The sequence below is a fragment of the Lemur catta genome, chromosome 8 (assembly GCF_020740605.2).
Source record: "Lemur catta isolate mLemCat1 chromosome 8, mLemCat1.pri, whole genome shotgun sequence".
In the NCBI taxonomy this organism is placed as follows: domain Eukaryota; kingdom Metazoa; phylum Chordata; class Mammalia; order Primates; family Lemuridae; genus Lemur; species Lemur catta.
In genome coordinates, this window is record NC_059135.1 from 52,465,252 (window position 1) to 52,482,928 (window position 17,677).

The following is a 17,677-nucleotide window of genomic DNA, read 5'->3' on the forward strand; positions in this document are numbered from 1 at the left end:
CAATATGTAAACAAATGGGCATGTCAGTGTTCAAATGTTTCATTTATGGACACCAAAATTTGAGTTTCATGTTATTTCACTGTCACGAAATGTTCTTCTTTTATTTTTTTTGAGAAGTCATTTAAAGATGTGAAAACCATTCTCTGCTAAATGTGTGTGTTGATTGGCTAACCCCAGGCTATGTGCTTAGCCAAAGGCAGCCTTTCTGTTGTACACATGATTCATATGCTGAAGTAGTTCCCCTCTCTCTCCTATATCATCAGTTTTTCCTTCTTTAGTGGGTGTTTCCTAGTAGCATATAAGCATGATCTTCAGTATTTAAAACAACTTATTTTAACTCCACTTGCCTTTCACACTACTGCTCATTTCTCTCTTTCTTCCTTGAAAGTGATATGCTCATTGTCATTTGAGCAGCCAAAAAAAGCTCAGCAGTCTTATATGTCCGAACAAAGAATAAATATCATTTGAAAAATATAGCTCAATTCACAACTTGAGTTTCTAAAAGTAAATAAGCAACTTGGCATAGGGGAAAGATTAGGAGCTTTGGAGTCAAGTGGGCTTGAATCCTGCATCCACCACTGTAGACAAGTGATACCAATCTCACAGCATTATTTTAAGTATTAAATGGAATTACATATGTAAAATGCCTGTCAGTTTCTCCTTTCCTTTCAAAGAAATGTGGTTGCATAGCAATATATTTTTATTATTACTTTGCAGATTTTCCTTATTTAAAAAAGCTAATATAGAAAATAGATCGGGAATAATGTTTTTCCTCAAAACAATATGACTCTCATTTGAGGGGTGGCGATGGGAAGAGGCCTTGAGTGGATGAAAGAGCACTTTCATTCTGTGTGTATATTGCTGTCTCTCTCAGAATAAACGGAACTTAGAAACTTCATGACATTCTTTTCTGATTAGCTTTTGGGTGATAGATGTATTAGCCTTTCTCTTCTAACCTCTTCTCTGATTTTGTCTTTGCCTGCCATGACTCTTCCCTAGGGATTAGTAATTGTGAGACTCTATTAACTTTTTCCACTTGCCTTTTGTGCTTATGCCTCAACTCTAAACTATGGGCTAGTAGTTCTCAAACTTTAGTGTGCATCAGAATCATCTGGAGGGTTTATTAAAACACACTGCTGGGGGCCGGGTGCGGTGGCTCATGCCTGTAATCCTAGCACTCTGGGAGGCCGAGGCAGGAGGATAGCTCTAGGTCAGGAGTTTGAGACCAGCCTGAGCAAGAGCGAGACCGTGTCTCTACTAAAAATAGAAAGAAATGAGCTGGATAACTAAAAATATATAGAGAAAATTAGCTGGGCATAGTTGTGCATGCCTGTAGTCCCAGCTACTCGGGAGGCTGAGGCAGAAGGATTGCTTAAGCCCAGGAGTTTGAGGTTGCTGTGAGCTAGGCTGACGCCACAGCACTCTAGCCCAGGCAACAGAGCAAGACTCTGTCTCAAAAAAAACAACACACATTGTTGGGCCTCACCTCCAGAGTTTCTGGATTCAGTATGTCTAGGATTGGGCCTGTGGATTCCATCGAGTTCTCGGGTGAGACTGATGCTACTTATACGTGGTTGCTACTTTGAGAAGCACTGCTCTCTGCTAATGATTTCTAAGTGTAGAGCCTTGGTTTCTCCTCTTTGCCCTTTTCAAGTTTCCTTATTCTTGATTGTCCACAAGAAATCTTCATTTGGATATTCCTTTATCATATTAAGTGTAATGTGTGCAAAACTAAACTCTCCAATTTTTCTATAATGATATTCACAGTAGAATCTACTTTCAAACTTCCCTGTCTTTGTTAGGATCAGCACCCTTTGAGTCATTTAGATTTAAGTTCTTAAAATCATTTTAACATAACTTCTTTTATATACCATAGTCAATCACCAAGTTCTGTCTTTTTTCTTCTAAATCTGGCCTTTATTCATCCCTTCCTCTTCAGTTACACTGCTTATCAACCAAGACCTTACCACTCATTTTCAAGTTAGGCAACAGCTTCTTAACTTATCATCCTTGACTCTGCAGCTTCTTTTCATCTGCAGGGCATTCTGATTTGTTTTAAATATTTTCACTCCTCCATTCTTTCATTCCACAATTCTTCATTGATCTTCGCAATGTGGGATAAGCAAAGATCTCTTGGATGAGTCACAAAAAGCACTAAAAAATGGACCTCATTATAATGAAAAACTTCTGTTGATCAAAAAACACCATTAAGAAAATGAGTAGACTAGCCACCAACTGGAAAAATATATTCACAGCACATATATCTGACAAAAAACTTGTATCCAGAATATATTTTTAAAATTTCTAAAAATGAATGGTGTAAAGACCAGTGACTCAATTTTAAAAATAAACAAAAGACTTGAACATACACCTTACAAAAGAAGATACCTGAATAAACATAGAAAGGTACTCAGTATCTTTCATCATGGGAAGGCAAATTAAAACCACAATTAAGTATGATTTTATACTCACCAGAATGGCTGAAATAAAAATAACTAACACCACCAAATGTGGACAAGGAAGTGAAACAGAAGGAACTATCATGCATTGCTGGTGGGAATATAAAATGGTACAACCACTTTGGAAAACTGGCAGTTTCTTTTAAGTTAAACATATATCTATACTGTGATCCAGTAATTCCAACTTCTAGTATTTAGTCAAAAGAAATGAAAACATGTTCATATGTTATAAGTGTTTTATTACACAAAAGTAGCAGCCTTATTTGTGATAGTCCAACACTGGAAGCGACTCACATGTCTATCTATAGGAGAATGGATAAATAAATTGTTATATATTTATCCTATGCAAATCATACACTTCACTAATAAAATATACAGAGTAACATGGAGACGAGATGGAGATTGACTGGAAAGAGAACTTTCTGGGGAAATGGAAATTTCTATATCTTTGTGGGGGTGGTGGAGACGTGTAGGTAAAATTTTCAAAACTCACTGAAGGGAACATCTGAGATCTGTACATTTTAATTCTTTGTTACATCTATCTCAGTAAAACAATATTTTAAAGCTGTTAATGGCTCCTTCTTTCCCACCAGTTATGTATAAATATAAAATTCCTAGAGAGCTCAATAGGCAGATTTGATAATGTCTGTGAAGACAAAGACTGTGTTTGTCTCATGGATTCCTACCAACCCAGCACCTAGTTAGCATAGTGTCTGATACATTGTATAGTTAATAAATACTTCTTCCATGAACCAATATTCTCAATGTACCGTGAATGTTTTTTTCACAGATTTTATAGTATTTTTTCTAATTGCTGTATCATACATTATTATTTCCATGTACTATATTTTATTTATCCAGGTCCCCCAGTGTTTCTTATTTTGGTTATTTGACTTTTTTAAAAAAATAAAGTGTAGTGAACATCCATGCAGCCATTGAAGGACGGTACATTTGCCTTCACCCCAGCCAACGCTGAGTGTTGTTTTAATTTTTACCAATTTGATAGACAAATAATGATATAATGTTAATATTTGTTTCTTTGATTACAATGGAAAGATAAGGTACATTTAATGACTGTTAGACTAATTATTAGAAGATGGAAACCTATTCTGTATCTCTACTGGGAACAAAATTTAAATGGGCTTAAGTCAATTGCATAGCATTTGATTTCTCATTTGTAATTATTATTTTGATGTATACTAAGAGCAGAAATCTTATAGTAAGAGAAGCCACTCAAAAATATTTAATTATAATGTTATTAATAAAATTATTTGGGGCAATTTCTGTTCAAATGGATTAATTTATATGACAACAGTAGATAGGTGTAACTTATCAATGTTCCAGGATGGTAGGAAAAACCTTTGCACTGGGGATAGAAGCAAGGGTATAAGATGTTTCCCAATATGGCCAGAGAATAGGGTATGTGAAACCACTTCATCCAGAGCCGAGTAACAAATGGTTAGAGTAATACTGGTTTAGAGTATTACTGGTTACTTAGAGTAATAATGGTTTAGAAAATATAACAGAGTCAAATAGGCTTCTTGCTGGTTTACCTCAAATCTGTTACTTATATGATATTTGCAACCTTAAATCGTTTTCTACCTCTTCTTAGAAGCTGCAGGATTATCACTCAGTGATTTTACTGGGTAGCAAAATTTGCATTTGTCTATACGGCAGACAGGACAGTTTAAGGAAGAAAAGAAATACTTTTGAAGTAGTTAATGCTTAGACCTTCCTTCTCAGATAAAACTGATTAATAGCCAGATCACAGATAAATTCAACACAATTCTGTGTAAGAAACAGTGATGTGAACATTGAGGAAGCCATTCTTCACTTTATAAATAATAATTACAACTAATACATGTTGAGCACTTACCTTGTGTCAGATACCATACTAAGAATTTTACATGTACTTTCTCATTTAATCTTCATAACAACTCTGTGAAGTAGTTACTATCATCTCCATTTATAGGTGAGAAAACCGAGACTTTAGAAAGTTCTATGGTGTGGCCAGTATCCCTCCTCTGTCTGACCCCAGTGTTCTGTAACCGTATTCTATACCGCTTCCTTTGCAAACAGGTTGCCTGTGGGAGTTCTTTAATTATAGGATTCCTTTAATTAAAATACATTAACTTTTTTATTTTATTTGCAAGAGTTCATTTTGCATACAATGATGTCTTTTCAGTGAAATTATGGGTTTTGGCTTATTATTGATTGATTACTAAGACAAACTATAAGCTATGAAACCAACTACAAATTTTGGTGGATATGGTGCTACTCCAACACATTTCTCAATTATTCCTTTTCTTCTGTCAAAATATTCCATTAAGCCAACTGGCACTTTGTATAAGACTGTACACACCAAATTATATTAAAATAAACATTTCCATAAGAGAATAAGTCTTTCAGAAGCAGCTGAAAGTTTTGCCACAGGTTGTTAACAGGAAGAGTTTCGTGTACCTATTTGTAACTATCGGAGTTTGTGTAAGAGCCACCATTCCTTTTTTAGTGCTTGTTTCCCCCCTGCCCTGAAATTCTTCAAAGATACAGAAACAGTGACTTTTTTTTTTTTTTTTAAACAATCACTGCCTTGGCTTTGTATCCTTTGTCTACTCCTTTATGAAACTCACATATACTCCACTTGGTAAATAGTGAGAGGATTTGGTAAATGGGATCATGGAATGGACTCTCTTTTGGAAACACCCTCCAGAGGTTGAATTAAGAACAACTTCAGGAAGAAGGATCCATTTGGGAAAGGATATCTTTGCAAGTGGGCTATGACATACACGTCCATATTTATCTTTCCCCTGGGAGTCTCTGACTTTCTTACTGGCACCACAAAATTCTAGCTCTGTTATAAACAAAAACCTTTCCTTTTTTCCTTTTCTTGTTCTAACTAAATTAACCTGAAAAAAATGTTTTAAGTATGTAAAGACCATTAAAAGTATTCGTTTGTTTTCTTACCTCCTACCCTCCTTTTTCAAAGTTGCATCCCCAAGATCTAGTGTCATGCTTATTAATACACATAGTTATTTAATATATATTTTTGCAATCATTGTGCTTGAATTCTTTCCCTTCCAGTTACCTCCCTGCCCATAAAGATTCAGTTAGGCAAGCCTTCTCAGAAATAGAGACCTGATTTTTAAAAAGAGCTCCCATTCCTTACTCACAGGCAATCTAACAGTATTTCTAACTCGACTGTAACTATTGAGAATGACCCACTCACTGACAGAGACAGCTAAGATTGGGGGATACCATTTGAAGGTTCCTCCCACCCCTGTCCCAGTCCCCTGCTGCGGGGGGAACATATTTAAAGGCCTCCTATATACAAAGCACTTTAATCCTAACATCAGCCTGTGAGGATAGATATTATTATTTTTGTTATAGGTGATTAAACTGAGGCTCAGGAAGCTTAAATGGCTTCCCCAGGTTCTTATAGCTAGTATGCAATTGAGCTGTAATTTGAATTGATGTTTGCCTTACTCAAACATCTCTTGCTCTTTTATTGGCTGTACTATCTCCACGAGAAGGTCACACATTAATAGGATCACAATGTGGGGAATGTTAGCATTTCTGTTTTTTTATCTTTAGATTAGTTCTCAGTTTAGTTTGGGTTTTTTTATTTTCTAGATATAATTCACATACATAAAATGCTCCCTTTCAAAGTGTACAATTCAGTGGTTTTTAGTATATTCACAGTGTTGTGTTACCATCACCACTAATTCCAGAATATTTTACCATCCCTAAGAGAAACCCATGCTCATTAACACGCACTCTCTTTGCCTCCTCCACCTAGCCCCTGGCAACCACTAACCTACTTTGTTTCTCTTTGGATTTACCTATTAAGGCTATTTCATATAAATTGAATCATACAATATGTGGCCTTTTGTGTATGGCCACTTTTACTTACCATAATGTTTTCAGTGTTCACCCATTTGTAGCATATAGCAGTAACTCATTTCTTTCTTTTTTTTTTTTTGAGACAGAGTCTCACTTTGTTGCCCAGGCTATAGAGAGTGCCATGGCATCAGCCTAGCTCACAGCAACCTCAAACTCCTGGGCTTAAGCGATCCTACTGCCTCAGCCTCCCAAGTAGCTGGGACTACAGGCATGCGCCACCATACCCAGCTAATTTTTTCTATATATATTTTTTTAGTTGTCCAGATAATTTCTTTCTATTTTTAGTAGAGATGGGGTCTCGCTCAGGCTGGTCTCGAACTCCTGACCTCAAGCGATCCACCTGCCTCGGCCTCCCAGAGTGCTAGGATTACAGGCGTGAGCCACCGCGCCCGGCCTATGTTGTGATTTTCACTTCACCATTCTAGCTAAAAAATAAGCATAACTCCAATGGTCAAGACAACTATAGCTTACTAATTTCTAAAGGTTGACTCTGGCAGAAGACAGATAGACAGGGTCTTTAAGAATCGTGTATGCTTCTGAATGTTCTTTGACCTAATCTGTTTTAGGTTAGGTTTCAGCTTAATTCATTCCTAGCTATTGATCCACCCAATGTTTATTGAGCATCTTTTGTGTCAGGCATTATCATAGATGGTGGAGACACTGCAGTGAACAAAATATTTAAAAATTTCCTTGCCCTAATAACTGGTCAGGTGGGTCCACTGATGCTAGGTGGAAGACAATAAACATTAAATACGTAATATATTATAATAAGTGTCGTGAATAAAAATAAGTCAAAGTAAGGGAATAGAGAGAGACAGAAAGTGGGAAGGGAGAGGCTATTATTATTTTTTTTTTTTTTTTGAGACAGAGTCTCACTTTGTTGCCTGGGCGAGTGCCGTGGCATCAGCCTAGCTCACAGCAACCTCAAACTCCTGGGCTCAAGCGATCCTACTGCCTCAGCCTCCCGAGTAGCTGGGACTACAGGCATGTGCCACCATGCCCAGCTAATTTTTTCTATATATATTTTTAGTTGTCCAGCTAATTTATTTCTATTTTTTAGTAGAGACAGGGTCTTGCTCTTGCTCAGGCTGGTTTCAAACTCCTGAGCTCAAATGATCCACCAGCCTTGGCCTCCCAGAGTGCTAGAATTACAGGCGTGAGCCACCACGCCCGACAGAGAGGCTATTGTTTAAAAAAGATGTTGAAAAGTAGCATTTAAGCAGAAATCTGAATGAAGTGTCTGAAGATTTCAGCACTTATTTGATTTTGGCATATGCCATAAAGTGATAGCATTTTCCATTTCAAAAGGGTCATTCAATCAGTGAACTTTGGAGTCATTAAAAACAACATACCTCTGTCTTCAGATGAAATCTTACGCAGAAGCCCAGCATGTGAAAATGAAGTAGCTCTTGTTGAAATCCAAGAGCGGAGGGTCCAAAATCTCACTGTTCCTTCCTCCGTTGCTCTCCTTACCCTTTCTCCTCCAAGCAACTCGGGAAATCCTTTAGAGAACTCAGAACAGATTGAAAACTACTTATCTAGACCGGCTTGCAGATGAGTAAATTAAAGGTAAGAGATATTAAATAACTGCCTGATGTCACTCGGCTAGTTATTAGCAAAAGCTCTCTCTACCTTATTATCCATTCAGAAAATGTTTGAGTATCCACTATGTGCCAAGCACTCTGCTGGGAGAGTTCTGTGAATATAGCAGGGAACAAAGACATAGTCCCTGATCTCCAGAAGTTTTTTCTATAGTGGGAAAAGATAAATAAGAAAATAGGCAATTTATCATGTACAGTGGAATGTGGTGGTAGCTTCTGCCCACATGGGAGCTCAGGATAGCTCTTTGTATCTTAAAAAACAAATTGGAGTTAGATCAATTAAGAGGAGTTACAGTCATATACTTAAATAAGTGTCATCATTAGCAGCATCAGGATGCTTCCAGCTACAAATAACAAAGACAATCCCAAGATAATAAGACCCAAGGTAGTTTGTCTCCTGTGTTGGTTAATTCAGTGTTCCTGTGATATGAAGACCTAAGGGTTTTTTCCCCGTCTTTCCCCACTTCCATTCTTACAATCACAAAATGGCTGCTGGAGTTCCAGGAGTAAGATCCAAAATAGTGTCCAGCAGAGACTCTTCTTTTCTCTTTTTAGGAGCCAAAGGAACCTCTTGGAACCTTTTCCTGAACCTCTAACAGGCTTCCTGCTTATTCCTCATTGGCTCCTTTGCCCAGAATGGTTCACATTGCCTGCTCTCAAACCATCTGCCAGCTGGAGAAGGGAGAACCATGATTGACTCAAACTAATTAGAATGTATCCTGATGTCTCCTTACTACTTGTTTATTCATTGCAAAGAACTTTTTTAAAAAATTTGAGCCAGTTTTACTAAACATAGAAATGATTTCTGTAAAGTTTTTACATGGTCACATATAAATTAATTGCATGTATTTTTTTTTAAAGCATACTGGGGGTTAACGAAATCCCAGAATCATGGTGAACCCAAAGGGTTGGAATAAGTGTATTTCCATTTTTCTAATTTGCTTTTAAGGTTGCCTACTTGTTATACACTTATCATTTTAATTTTGTGATAGCCTTCCAGTTATCAGGGTCACTACAATCAGAATGCTTGTTAATCCTCAAAACAGCCTGAAATCCAGTTTTGATTTGCTATAAAAGAAATGCCCATTTCTCTAGAATATATTTCCCTTCGTTTTATCTCTCTCTCTCTCTCTCTCTCTCTCTCTCTCTCACACACACACACACACACACACACACACACACACACACACACATACACACACAGCTTTATTATAGTGACTGTAGAATGAATGGGTCTTTTCAGACAGTGGTTCTGTGAGGTCCTTATAGGGAAAAATTTGTGATAATATTTCTTTTGCTTAATATAAATTTAGATTTCACAGTGTTCTCTCTGCTGGAATCACTTCTTACATTTTGAATCTAGACTCCAAAGCTAAATTACTACAGCTGTTTTCCCAGATATTGAGCCTTATTAGAACAAGAAAAGCATAATTGCTTGGGGCCCTCTCAGCTGCTCAGGAGGCTGAGGCAGGAGGACCTTGAGCCCAAGAGTTTGAGCTATCTTCGATTGAGTCACTGCACTCCAGCCTGGGTAACAGAGTGAGACTCCATCTCAAAATAGATTAAGAGAGAGGGGAAAAGGGAAGGAAGGGAGGAAAAAAAAAAAGAAAAGAAAAGAAAGAAAGAAAGGCATGATTATGCCTTATAAAGTAAGAAACCATTGACCTTAGCAATTCTATCTAAACTAGTTAATTATTTTTACTGTGAATCTGAAACTTCTTTGACTTTGCAGGGGATTCAAAGCAAACTTTTTTTTAATACTTCCTGAAATTCTAGTCACTTTTTCCACTTCTGGGTTTAATTAACCTGAGAGATGTAAGCAGGAATTTTTCTGTCATTCTCATTTTTTTTCCTGTATCAGTGAGCTAAGATAGTCAGCATCTGCTTAGTTATGGTCTGCCTAGTCATCCCAGACATTTCCATGCTTTCAGTTAATATGCTTTTATTTTCAAAGTTTTTTAGTTCAGTGATTCTGAAAGTTTAACATGTATATGGATTACCTGAGGATCTTGTTAAAGTGCAGATTCTGGTCTGAGGTTGGGTCCAAGATTCTGCATTTCCATCATGAACGCAAATATATGATCATACTCTGAATAGCAGAGTTATAATTGTTATTCTATATAGCTCCATGGTGTTAGGCAAGAACACTGAAACTTGAAGTCTCTTACATGTATCCGATAGAGCTCTCTTCTAGAAGAAGAATTAGATTTCCAGACATTAGTGAATTACACTAGCATTTTTTTTAGTATTTCTTCTTACTCCCTGTTTTTTTTTAACTACTGACTTTCTTAATAACTTTCAACGAATGTTTACAAGTAGAAATAAAATGAAAGTCAAGATGTATTTTAATAATTTTATTTAACGAATTTTGAAGAGCTGTGAATTGTGGATTTTCTAGAGCTAATTTTTTGACTTAGAAAGAATATTATTTATGATATATTTCAATTTACATTAAATGTATTTATAGCATTAATTTTAGTACAGGTTTCTATTATAAACTTGTAACAATTTATAGGTTAACACTGTAAATTGGGATTAATTTGCAGTAGTTATGTTTGGAAAATTGAAAAGAAGGCTCTGATACGTGAAGTCATTTTTTGGGACTATTGAGTAGTTGTAATAGGAATGAGAGTAAACCTTCAAGGGAGGAGAGCACAAACCACCTCAGTGTTTTATCAGTGCCCCCTAGATTAATGACACATCCAAACCATGGGCAGTATGAGGGCAGGTGGGTTAGTAAAGGCAAGGTCTTTAATGACATTGACTGACTGATGTTAAGTCACTGCATTAACCAGCCCTGGACCCTCTTTTGTGTAAATTACATCATTTTGTGAATATTGACGTTCTTGTCACCAGTTCTGTATAATCAGAAATAAGTTGTCATTGCTGATTTTTTAAAAAAGTAAAGAAGACATAGGTTCACTCAGAAAACTATATAAGGTATATATGTAAGGGTCTAATAATACCATATGTAACATTTTAAAAGATTTTAACTATACTTTGATGTTGCTAAGCATAATAAGCCGATTTGAGAAAGTCCTAATGTTTAACAGAGATACCATAAGTGGTAATATAACTTACCTTTAGTGCTGGATTGACCCATCTTTAAAGGATTTTCAGAAAATGTTATCAGAATTTGAGTGACTGGGGGTCGTTGAAAGACTAGAAGGGCATGAGATATAGAAAAAAAGGCAAAGCTCTTATTAAAGTATGCTAGAGAAAACTTTCAGGGATTATTTCAGGTTGCAAGATTTGGTTTTTATGCAGAGTGTCAAATAGCACTATTGGGATTGTTCTATTCCCTTTACAAAGGTAAGTGTTGTTTATTGAAACCTGGCCCAGTTTGGATATGCGTGTGAAAGTAATATGACTGTATACCACATGTTTGCGTCAAAGTATAAAATCTGTTTCTTACCGTGGATGGTGGTCAAAAAAGTTTGAAAGTTTTTTTGTTATAACACTATAAAATGGGCATTTAACTCTAGTATGGAGCACTTCTGGTTAAGGTGGTAGACTGAGCCAATAGAGAAGGCCCTCTTCTTGTTCCTAACACATAGAAACACCAGATAAAATAACAAGAAGGAGGTACTATTGATGGTGGTGTGGTAGTTTTAGAACACACAGCAGGACTTTAAAGCAAGGAAAGGACTCTCTAGGTGCTAAGAACAGGAAGGAAACTCGGTGACAGTAGGGGATGAAATTGACAGTGCGTGGCCTTCAGGGAAAAACTAGGGTAATAAGGTAGTTCCCCCCTTATCTGCAGTTTTGCTTTCTGCAGTTTCAGTTACTGTAGGTCAGCCACAGTCTGAAAATATTAAATGGAAAATTCCAGAAATAATTCCTAAGTTTTAAATTGTACACCATTCTGAGTAGCGTGATGAAACCTTGTGCTGTCTTGCTCCATCCCACCTGGGATGTGAATTTGTCTGGGGGTGTCCACGAAATAGACATAGTCGCTTAGTAGCCATCTTGGTTATCAGGCTGTCATGGTGTCTCAGTGTTTGTGTTCAAGTAACCCTTATTTTACTTAATAATGGCCCCAAAGCACAAGGGTACTGAGGGAAGCCGTAAAGTGCTTCCTTTAGGTGAAAAGGTAGAAAGTTCTTGGCTTAATGAAGATAAAACATAATATATGGAGAGTTTGGTCCTGTACAAGGTTTTGAGATCCACTGGGGGTCTTGAAACATATACCCCCTTGGATAAAGAGGGACTACTATATGTGGTTTAGAGACTTTAGTCTCCATATCAGAGTAAGCGTCAAGGTATGGGTTCTAGGCTATTGGTACTGAAGCTAGGCTGACTTATAAAGCCTGAAAGGAACAGTCTTTTCCATGATCAGATTCTAGAAAATATCCTTCATCCCTTCCAACCAAGGGAAGAAACTATTATTCTCAGGAAATTAGAGATTGGGACTGCACTGTTAAAGTCATTACCCATAATCTAGTGTAGAAACACTAAGCCTAAAAACATAAACTGACCTAGAGCCTGGCACAAACTGCAGCTCCCAAAATGACCACAGACACACACACACACACACACACACACACACGCACACACACACACACACACACACACACACACACACGAACCAACCATCCCTAGAGGTCATTACCAGATGACCAGGGGTGGAGGGGAGGAGTTATACCCAAGAAACTAGAAGTCAAAAGTAGTCTGAAACGCATTTGTAAGTTAATGTTAAAAGAGACAAAGAATTTATAAGATAAGACTAAAATATTACCCCAAACAGCAGGTAAATTTAAAAAAGAAATAAATAGAATTTTTAGTAATAAAACTAGTATCTGGGAAAAGAAATATAAACATTGTAAACTAACCCTAGGAAAATCAAATTTTGGAATCTGGAATTTTAAGACGGGCTAAGAGAAGGTCAGATTATAAGACTAAAAGTAATTGAGACATGCTCTTTTGGAAATCTAATGCTAAAGATAAAGATCTCATTCTGCCAAAAAACCTACAGATCACAATCTGCCAGTGTATCTCCAAACATCACTCTTTTAATCTAAAACTAGTTGTCCCTGCTTTGTCTCCTTGCTGTAGAATCAATACCAGGGAGAAAAACACAACTAATGGGTATTCCTCTTTTTGTTTATCACTCGTAAGACTTTGAGGAAATCAAACATGGCTTCGGCTCCTTATGGGGAAGGATGGATCCCCTTGGAATAATCTGTTCATATAAATTGGCGAAGTGAATGCTACGAAAGTCTTTACAGTTAAACTCTTTGGGAGTCTGCTGTCTTTACTGTTCCTTCTTCCCCTACCCCCCCATATAATTTGATATTCTGTGACGATATCATCATCATTATTTTGGATGGCTCTCTTTTGACATTTGCTATCATTTGTACATGGAGATTTTTATCCAGTCACTTTGACAGAATGTGCTTGGAATTGTTTTTTAGTAGTGCTACTGAGCTCAACTTTAATTTTCTATATCCCTCATGTGCCAGTAGCATACATTTTTGAGATGACTAGCTACAGTTTGGGGTATGGTTTGTAGCAAGAGAATAGATATTTTTCTGCAAAAGGTAACTGGTCCCTATGGGGTTCAAACTTGTGATCTTGGCCTCATTATCACACTTTTGTAACCATCAGACCTAATAGATATATTGTATATATTCAGGTCTATAATTTTGAAATTGAGTTGTATTTTTTAATTACCCAAGGCTTATTTCAAATTCATAATTGAAAATCATTTTGGGACATTTCTCACTTTTGTTAGATAGTAAAAGTCACAAAAGTAAAGCAGACAGCCAAAGAACCTAACTCACTTTTCATCTTCCCTGTGTTTTCTATGACAGTGAAAGTCACAAAAGTGAAGCTTGCAGGCAAAGAGCGTAACTCACTTTACGGAGAGTGTGACGGTACCTTTTTCTTTTAGTGAGGCTATAGCAGGTCTGATGTCAGTCACTTTAGAGACCTTTAGACCTCAGTGCTCATTTACTGCTAAAATGTACCAGCTCTGCTTCTGCATTATGAAGATCATCTGTCAACACTTTGAGATATTCTCCTTTGTTATTAAGCTTGTGATGCTCTACACTGTCAGGTTTTTTGCCAATTATAGTTAAGGTACAATGGTGTATTCACCAGATCAAAGTCTCACATTGGCGGTAGAGGAATGATTTGTAAGTCTTTATTCATCTGAATTGTACAATAGAACACCTGAGGAATGCAAATAATCCCTCTAAGGACTCGGCAGGAAAGGCTGTTAAAATGACAGGGTAGAACTATTGTTATTCTGAATTGATGTTTTAGCCAAAGTAATTATTTCTTATCTTGTTGTTTCTTAACAGTTCTAGTTTTATTAGTTATGTTGACCATATATATGAAACAAAATATATATGATATTTTTATATTGTCCTTTTACATGGGCTTGTTTTATTTCACTTTTATTGAATTTGTATTTGGTATGTGATCTGCTTTTTAAATTACATATTTGATTCTAACTTACATAATAAAAGTATGTTATTATTACAGAACCACTGATGATAATATTTTAATACAGAGTTTTGTGTGAATATAGAGTAGTGTGTAAGTCTATGAAGTAACCTAAAATCCCATTGTGTTGTTATAGGCAGAAGTACCAATTTAAATCCCCCCCCCTTTTTTTGCCTGTCCTTCATAATTTTGGATAAGAAAATATCTGATTTGAATTGTATTTAAAGGCCACATACTTTATTACAAAACAAATATTAGGGGTTGGTCCATATTTTTAGGATATGAACAAAGGAAAAAATATTATTATGAAGATCAAAAACCACTAATAACATATTAAATAAGTAGTTACTTTTATATAACCAACATGTACAAACTGTTGTGTGAATTTTTCATTCCTTTCTCCCATCCTGAATCCTGCTAGGTGGGCCATATTCTTAATTTTCTAATAACTGTGATCCCTTACCATTTTCTTTCATAGTTGAGTTTTGAAGGATTTGTGATTTAGTTTTTATTTTTTTTCCCCCTAAAGTAGCATTTACATTGATTATTTAAAGGATTCTGCTACAATATTTTGCCATAATACCTATTAAAACCTTCATCTAAATATAGGAGGCTAATGGAATTACATAAGAGTATGACATACATTAAAATTTTTAATATAAATTTCAATGGAATCTATAGTCAGTCCTATACTAAACTCAGTTCTAGAATTGTAGGAGTATGTGCTATGATTATCTGAGAGCGACAATTAGTAATAATAACTACTGTTAATTATCTGTTTACTGTTTACAGGCATTCTTTTCTTTTTCTAGGTTCTTCATGATATATTATGTACTATTATTATCTCCATTTTTACAGATGAGGAAACTGAGGCTTAGAAAGATTCAGTAACCTACCCAGGAATAAAAAGCTGGGAAAGTGGTAGGATCTGAACCTAGTTAATAGATTAATAACTACACTCATTTCATTTATGTTCTAATTACTACTTTGCCAAAATACTTCATGCTTTGGAAAGAAAAAAAAAGACAAAGGCTCAATAATGTTCCCAATAATAGTATCAGTTTCCTAACTGATTTGGCTTTCCAAATCTTTTGTGATTAAAGGAATTTATTTCCTCTGCAGTTCTATTATTTATATTCCTACAAAAGTCAGGTTCATAAGAACAGTGTGTACATGATCAACTATATTTGTAAATCTGTATTTTTGCACATTTATTTTGACTAGCAAAAATCCCCCTCAAAACCATTGATAACTGTAAGTTCTATTAGTCTGAGAAGTAACTAAACTGGGCATATGCATATCTGTATAGAACGAATTCTTTGTTGTCAGAGACTCTTTGAAATTAGCTGGCATTTTTAGGTGTGATTCCTATACAAATAGAACTTTATATTTTCTCTCTTTTAAAATTTGCTTTGTAAATTAAGGAAAATAAGAAACTATAAAATTGAGGCATTATTCAAGGGTACAGGTGTTAATGCTGAACAATTTTAGTATAAGTAAAAAAAGTTTTGAAATATTTGTACAATAGTTCCCATAGATAATGTGCTAAAGTAAAAGTAGGTTACAGTAAAATATTATGGCGTATACCTGAAGCAGTCGCTGCCTGTTAATGCCTTGACCTTGGAAAGCTATACACAAAAAGATGGCATCATAAAACCGTGCAATTCTTATGAATATGTATGTGCTACTTGATAATAATGAATGTGGTACAGTCATGCATGCACTACAAGATAATGTTGTGGCCTTTTTTGTCTACAGGTTGATAAAAATTAAAGAGTGGGTGGACAAGTATGACCCAGGAGCCTTGGTCATTCCTTTTAGTGGGGCCTTGGAACTCAAGTTGCAAGAATTGAGTGCTGAGGAGAGACAGAAGTATCTGGAAGCGAACATGACACAAAGGTTAATTAGCATTCATTTTCCCTACACTTTATTATCAACTATTTCCTTGCAGTAATTTAATTGCTTGCGCTGATAGAATAATAAATGACAGAGTAATTACCATTATAAAGAGGGAATCTTCTCCTTTCTTTACCATGAGACAGAGTGAAAAGATTTATTTTAAATTAAGTTTTTAACTGTCATCTGTCATCTCCGTACAGTGTTTTAATTATAACATAGGTATTAGTTATGTATATTTTTGAGGAGGAATGATCGCCAAAACTCTTTCGTCATGTTCAGTGGGGGAGGGGAAAGGGTGAATCAGTTGCTGTAATTTTTCTGAGTAACAGTAATATATTGTTTTAATATTGGATTTCAATCAAATAATTTTGCTTTCATGGCTCAGGTCCTGGAAATAATTAATATTGGATGAAAATAGTCATAAAATGAGTAGGTCTGATTTTTATTTTTTATAATAGTAAACAATTCAGAATGATACCTTTAGGTTAATATAATTAAAACTAGTTTTAGAAAGGATGTTTTCAGAAATAGTTACTTGCTTTCTGACCTCTTCAAGTGTATTATGAATGATGAATGGTCATTTACTAATATCTTTTAACATTTTCTGCTTGAAATGAATAATTTTAGCTCTATACTGATTTCTGGCACAATCAACTTATGTGTTGAGTGAATTTGTTTCATTTTATTTCAGTGCTTTGCCAAAGATCATTAAGGCTGGGTTTGCAGCACTCCAACTAGAATACTTTTTCACTGCAGGCCCAGATGAAGTGCGTGCATGGACCATCAGGGTAAGATTCATACTTATTCATCAGCTATATCCAGTTCCACACTATTGAATTCAGATTGATATCACTGACTTTGAAGTTTGTCATGGTGGCGGTTAGCTAGTCATTACAGATGAGGTTTTTGTCCAGGATAACTTTAATTATTTGTGAGCTGCTGAACAGTGAAAGTGGAGCGGCATTGATTGAGGCAGGTAACAATTGATTCTGCCTATTACATAGTCTGAATTTCTTCATCCTGTAGAATCTGTCTACCCTCCTCCTGTGGTCAGAGATAAGACGCACCAGTATTGTGCTTGCTTAATCTGTGTGACTGGGTTTGTCTGCAGTGAAATTGATGTTGCTTTTCATTTTGTATTCGCTAAGTTTGTTTGGGTTGCGGGTGGTTCTTTCCTCCTTTGCTTTGCTCGGATTACATTTTCAGCAATAAAAGCAATATGACATCATTATGCTCTTCACAGTTAGGCTCAAAAAGCTAAACTCAATGTGTAATAATTCATGCCTTTTTTATTTGAATTCACAGAAGTAATGTTTGTTTTTGGTGTTATATGTCCAATCTTCTTTAAAAATATGATATGTATTTTAA

General features: G+C 35.8%; 1 protein-coding gene across 2 annotated transcripts in view; it reads left to right on the plus strand.

The window, feature by feature from the left end:
- OLA1 (Obg like ATPase 1) overlaps positions 1-17,677 on the plus strand; it is a 165,742-nt gene that overhangs the window by 142,662 nt on the left and 5,403 nt on the right. For both annotated transcript variants that reach the window (XM_045558942.1, XM_045558943.1), the window contains 2 exons: positions 16,169-16,309; positions 17,001-17,097. In XM_045558942.1, coding sequence (XP_045414898.1) covers positions 16,169-16,309; positions 17,001-17,097 — 238 coding nt within the window. The remainder of the gene's footprint in view (positions 1-16,168; positions 16,310-17,000; positions 17,098-17,677) is intronic.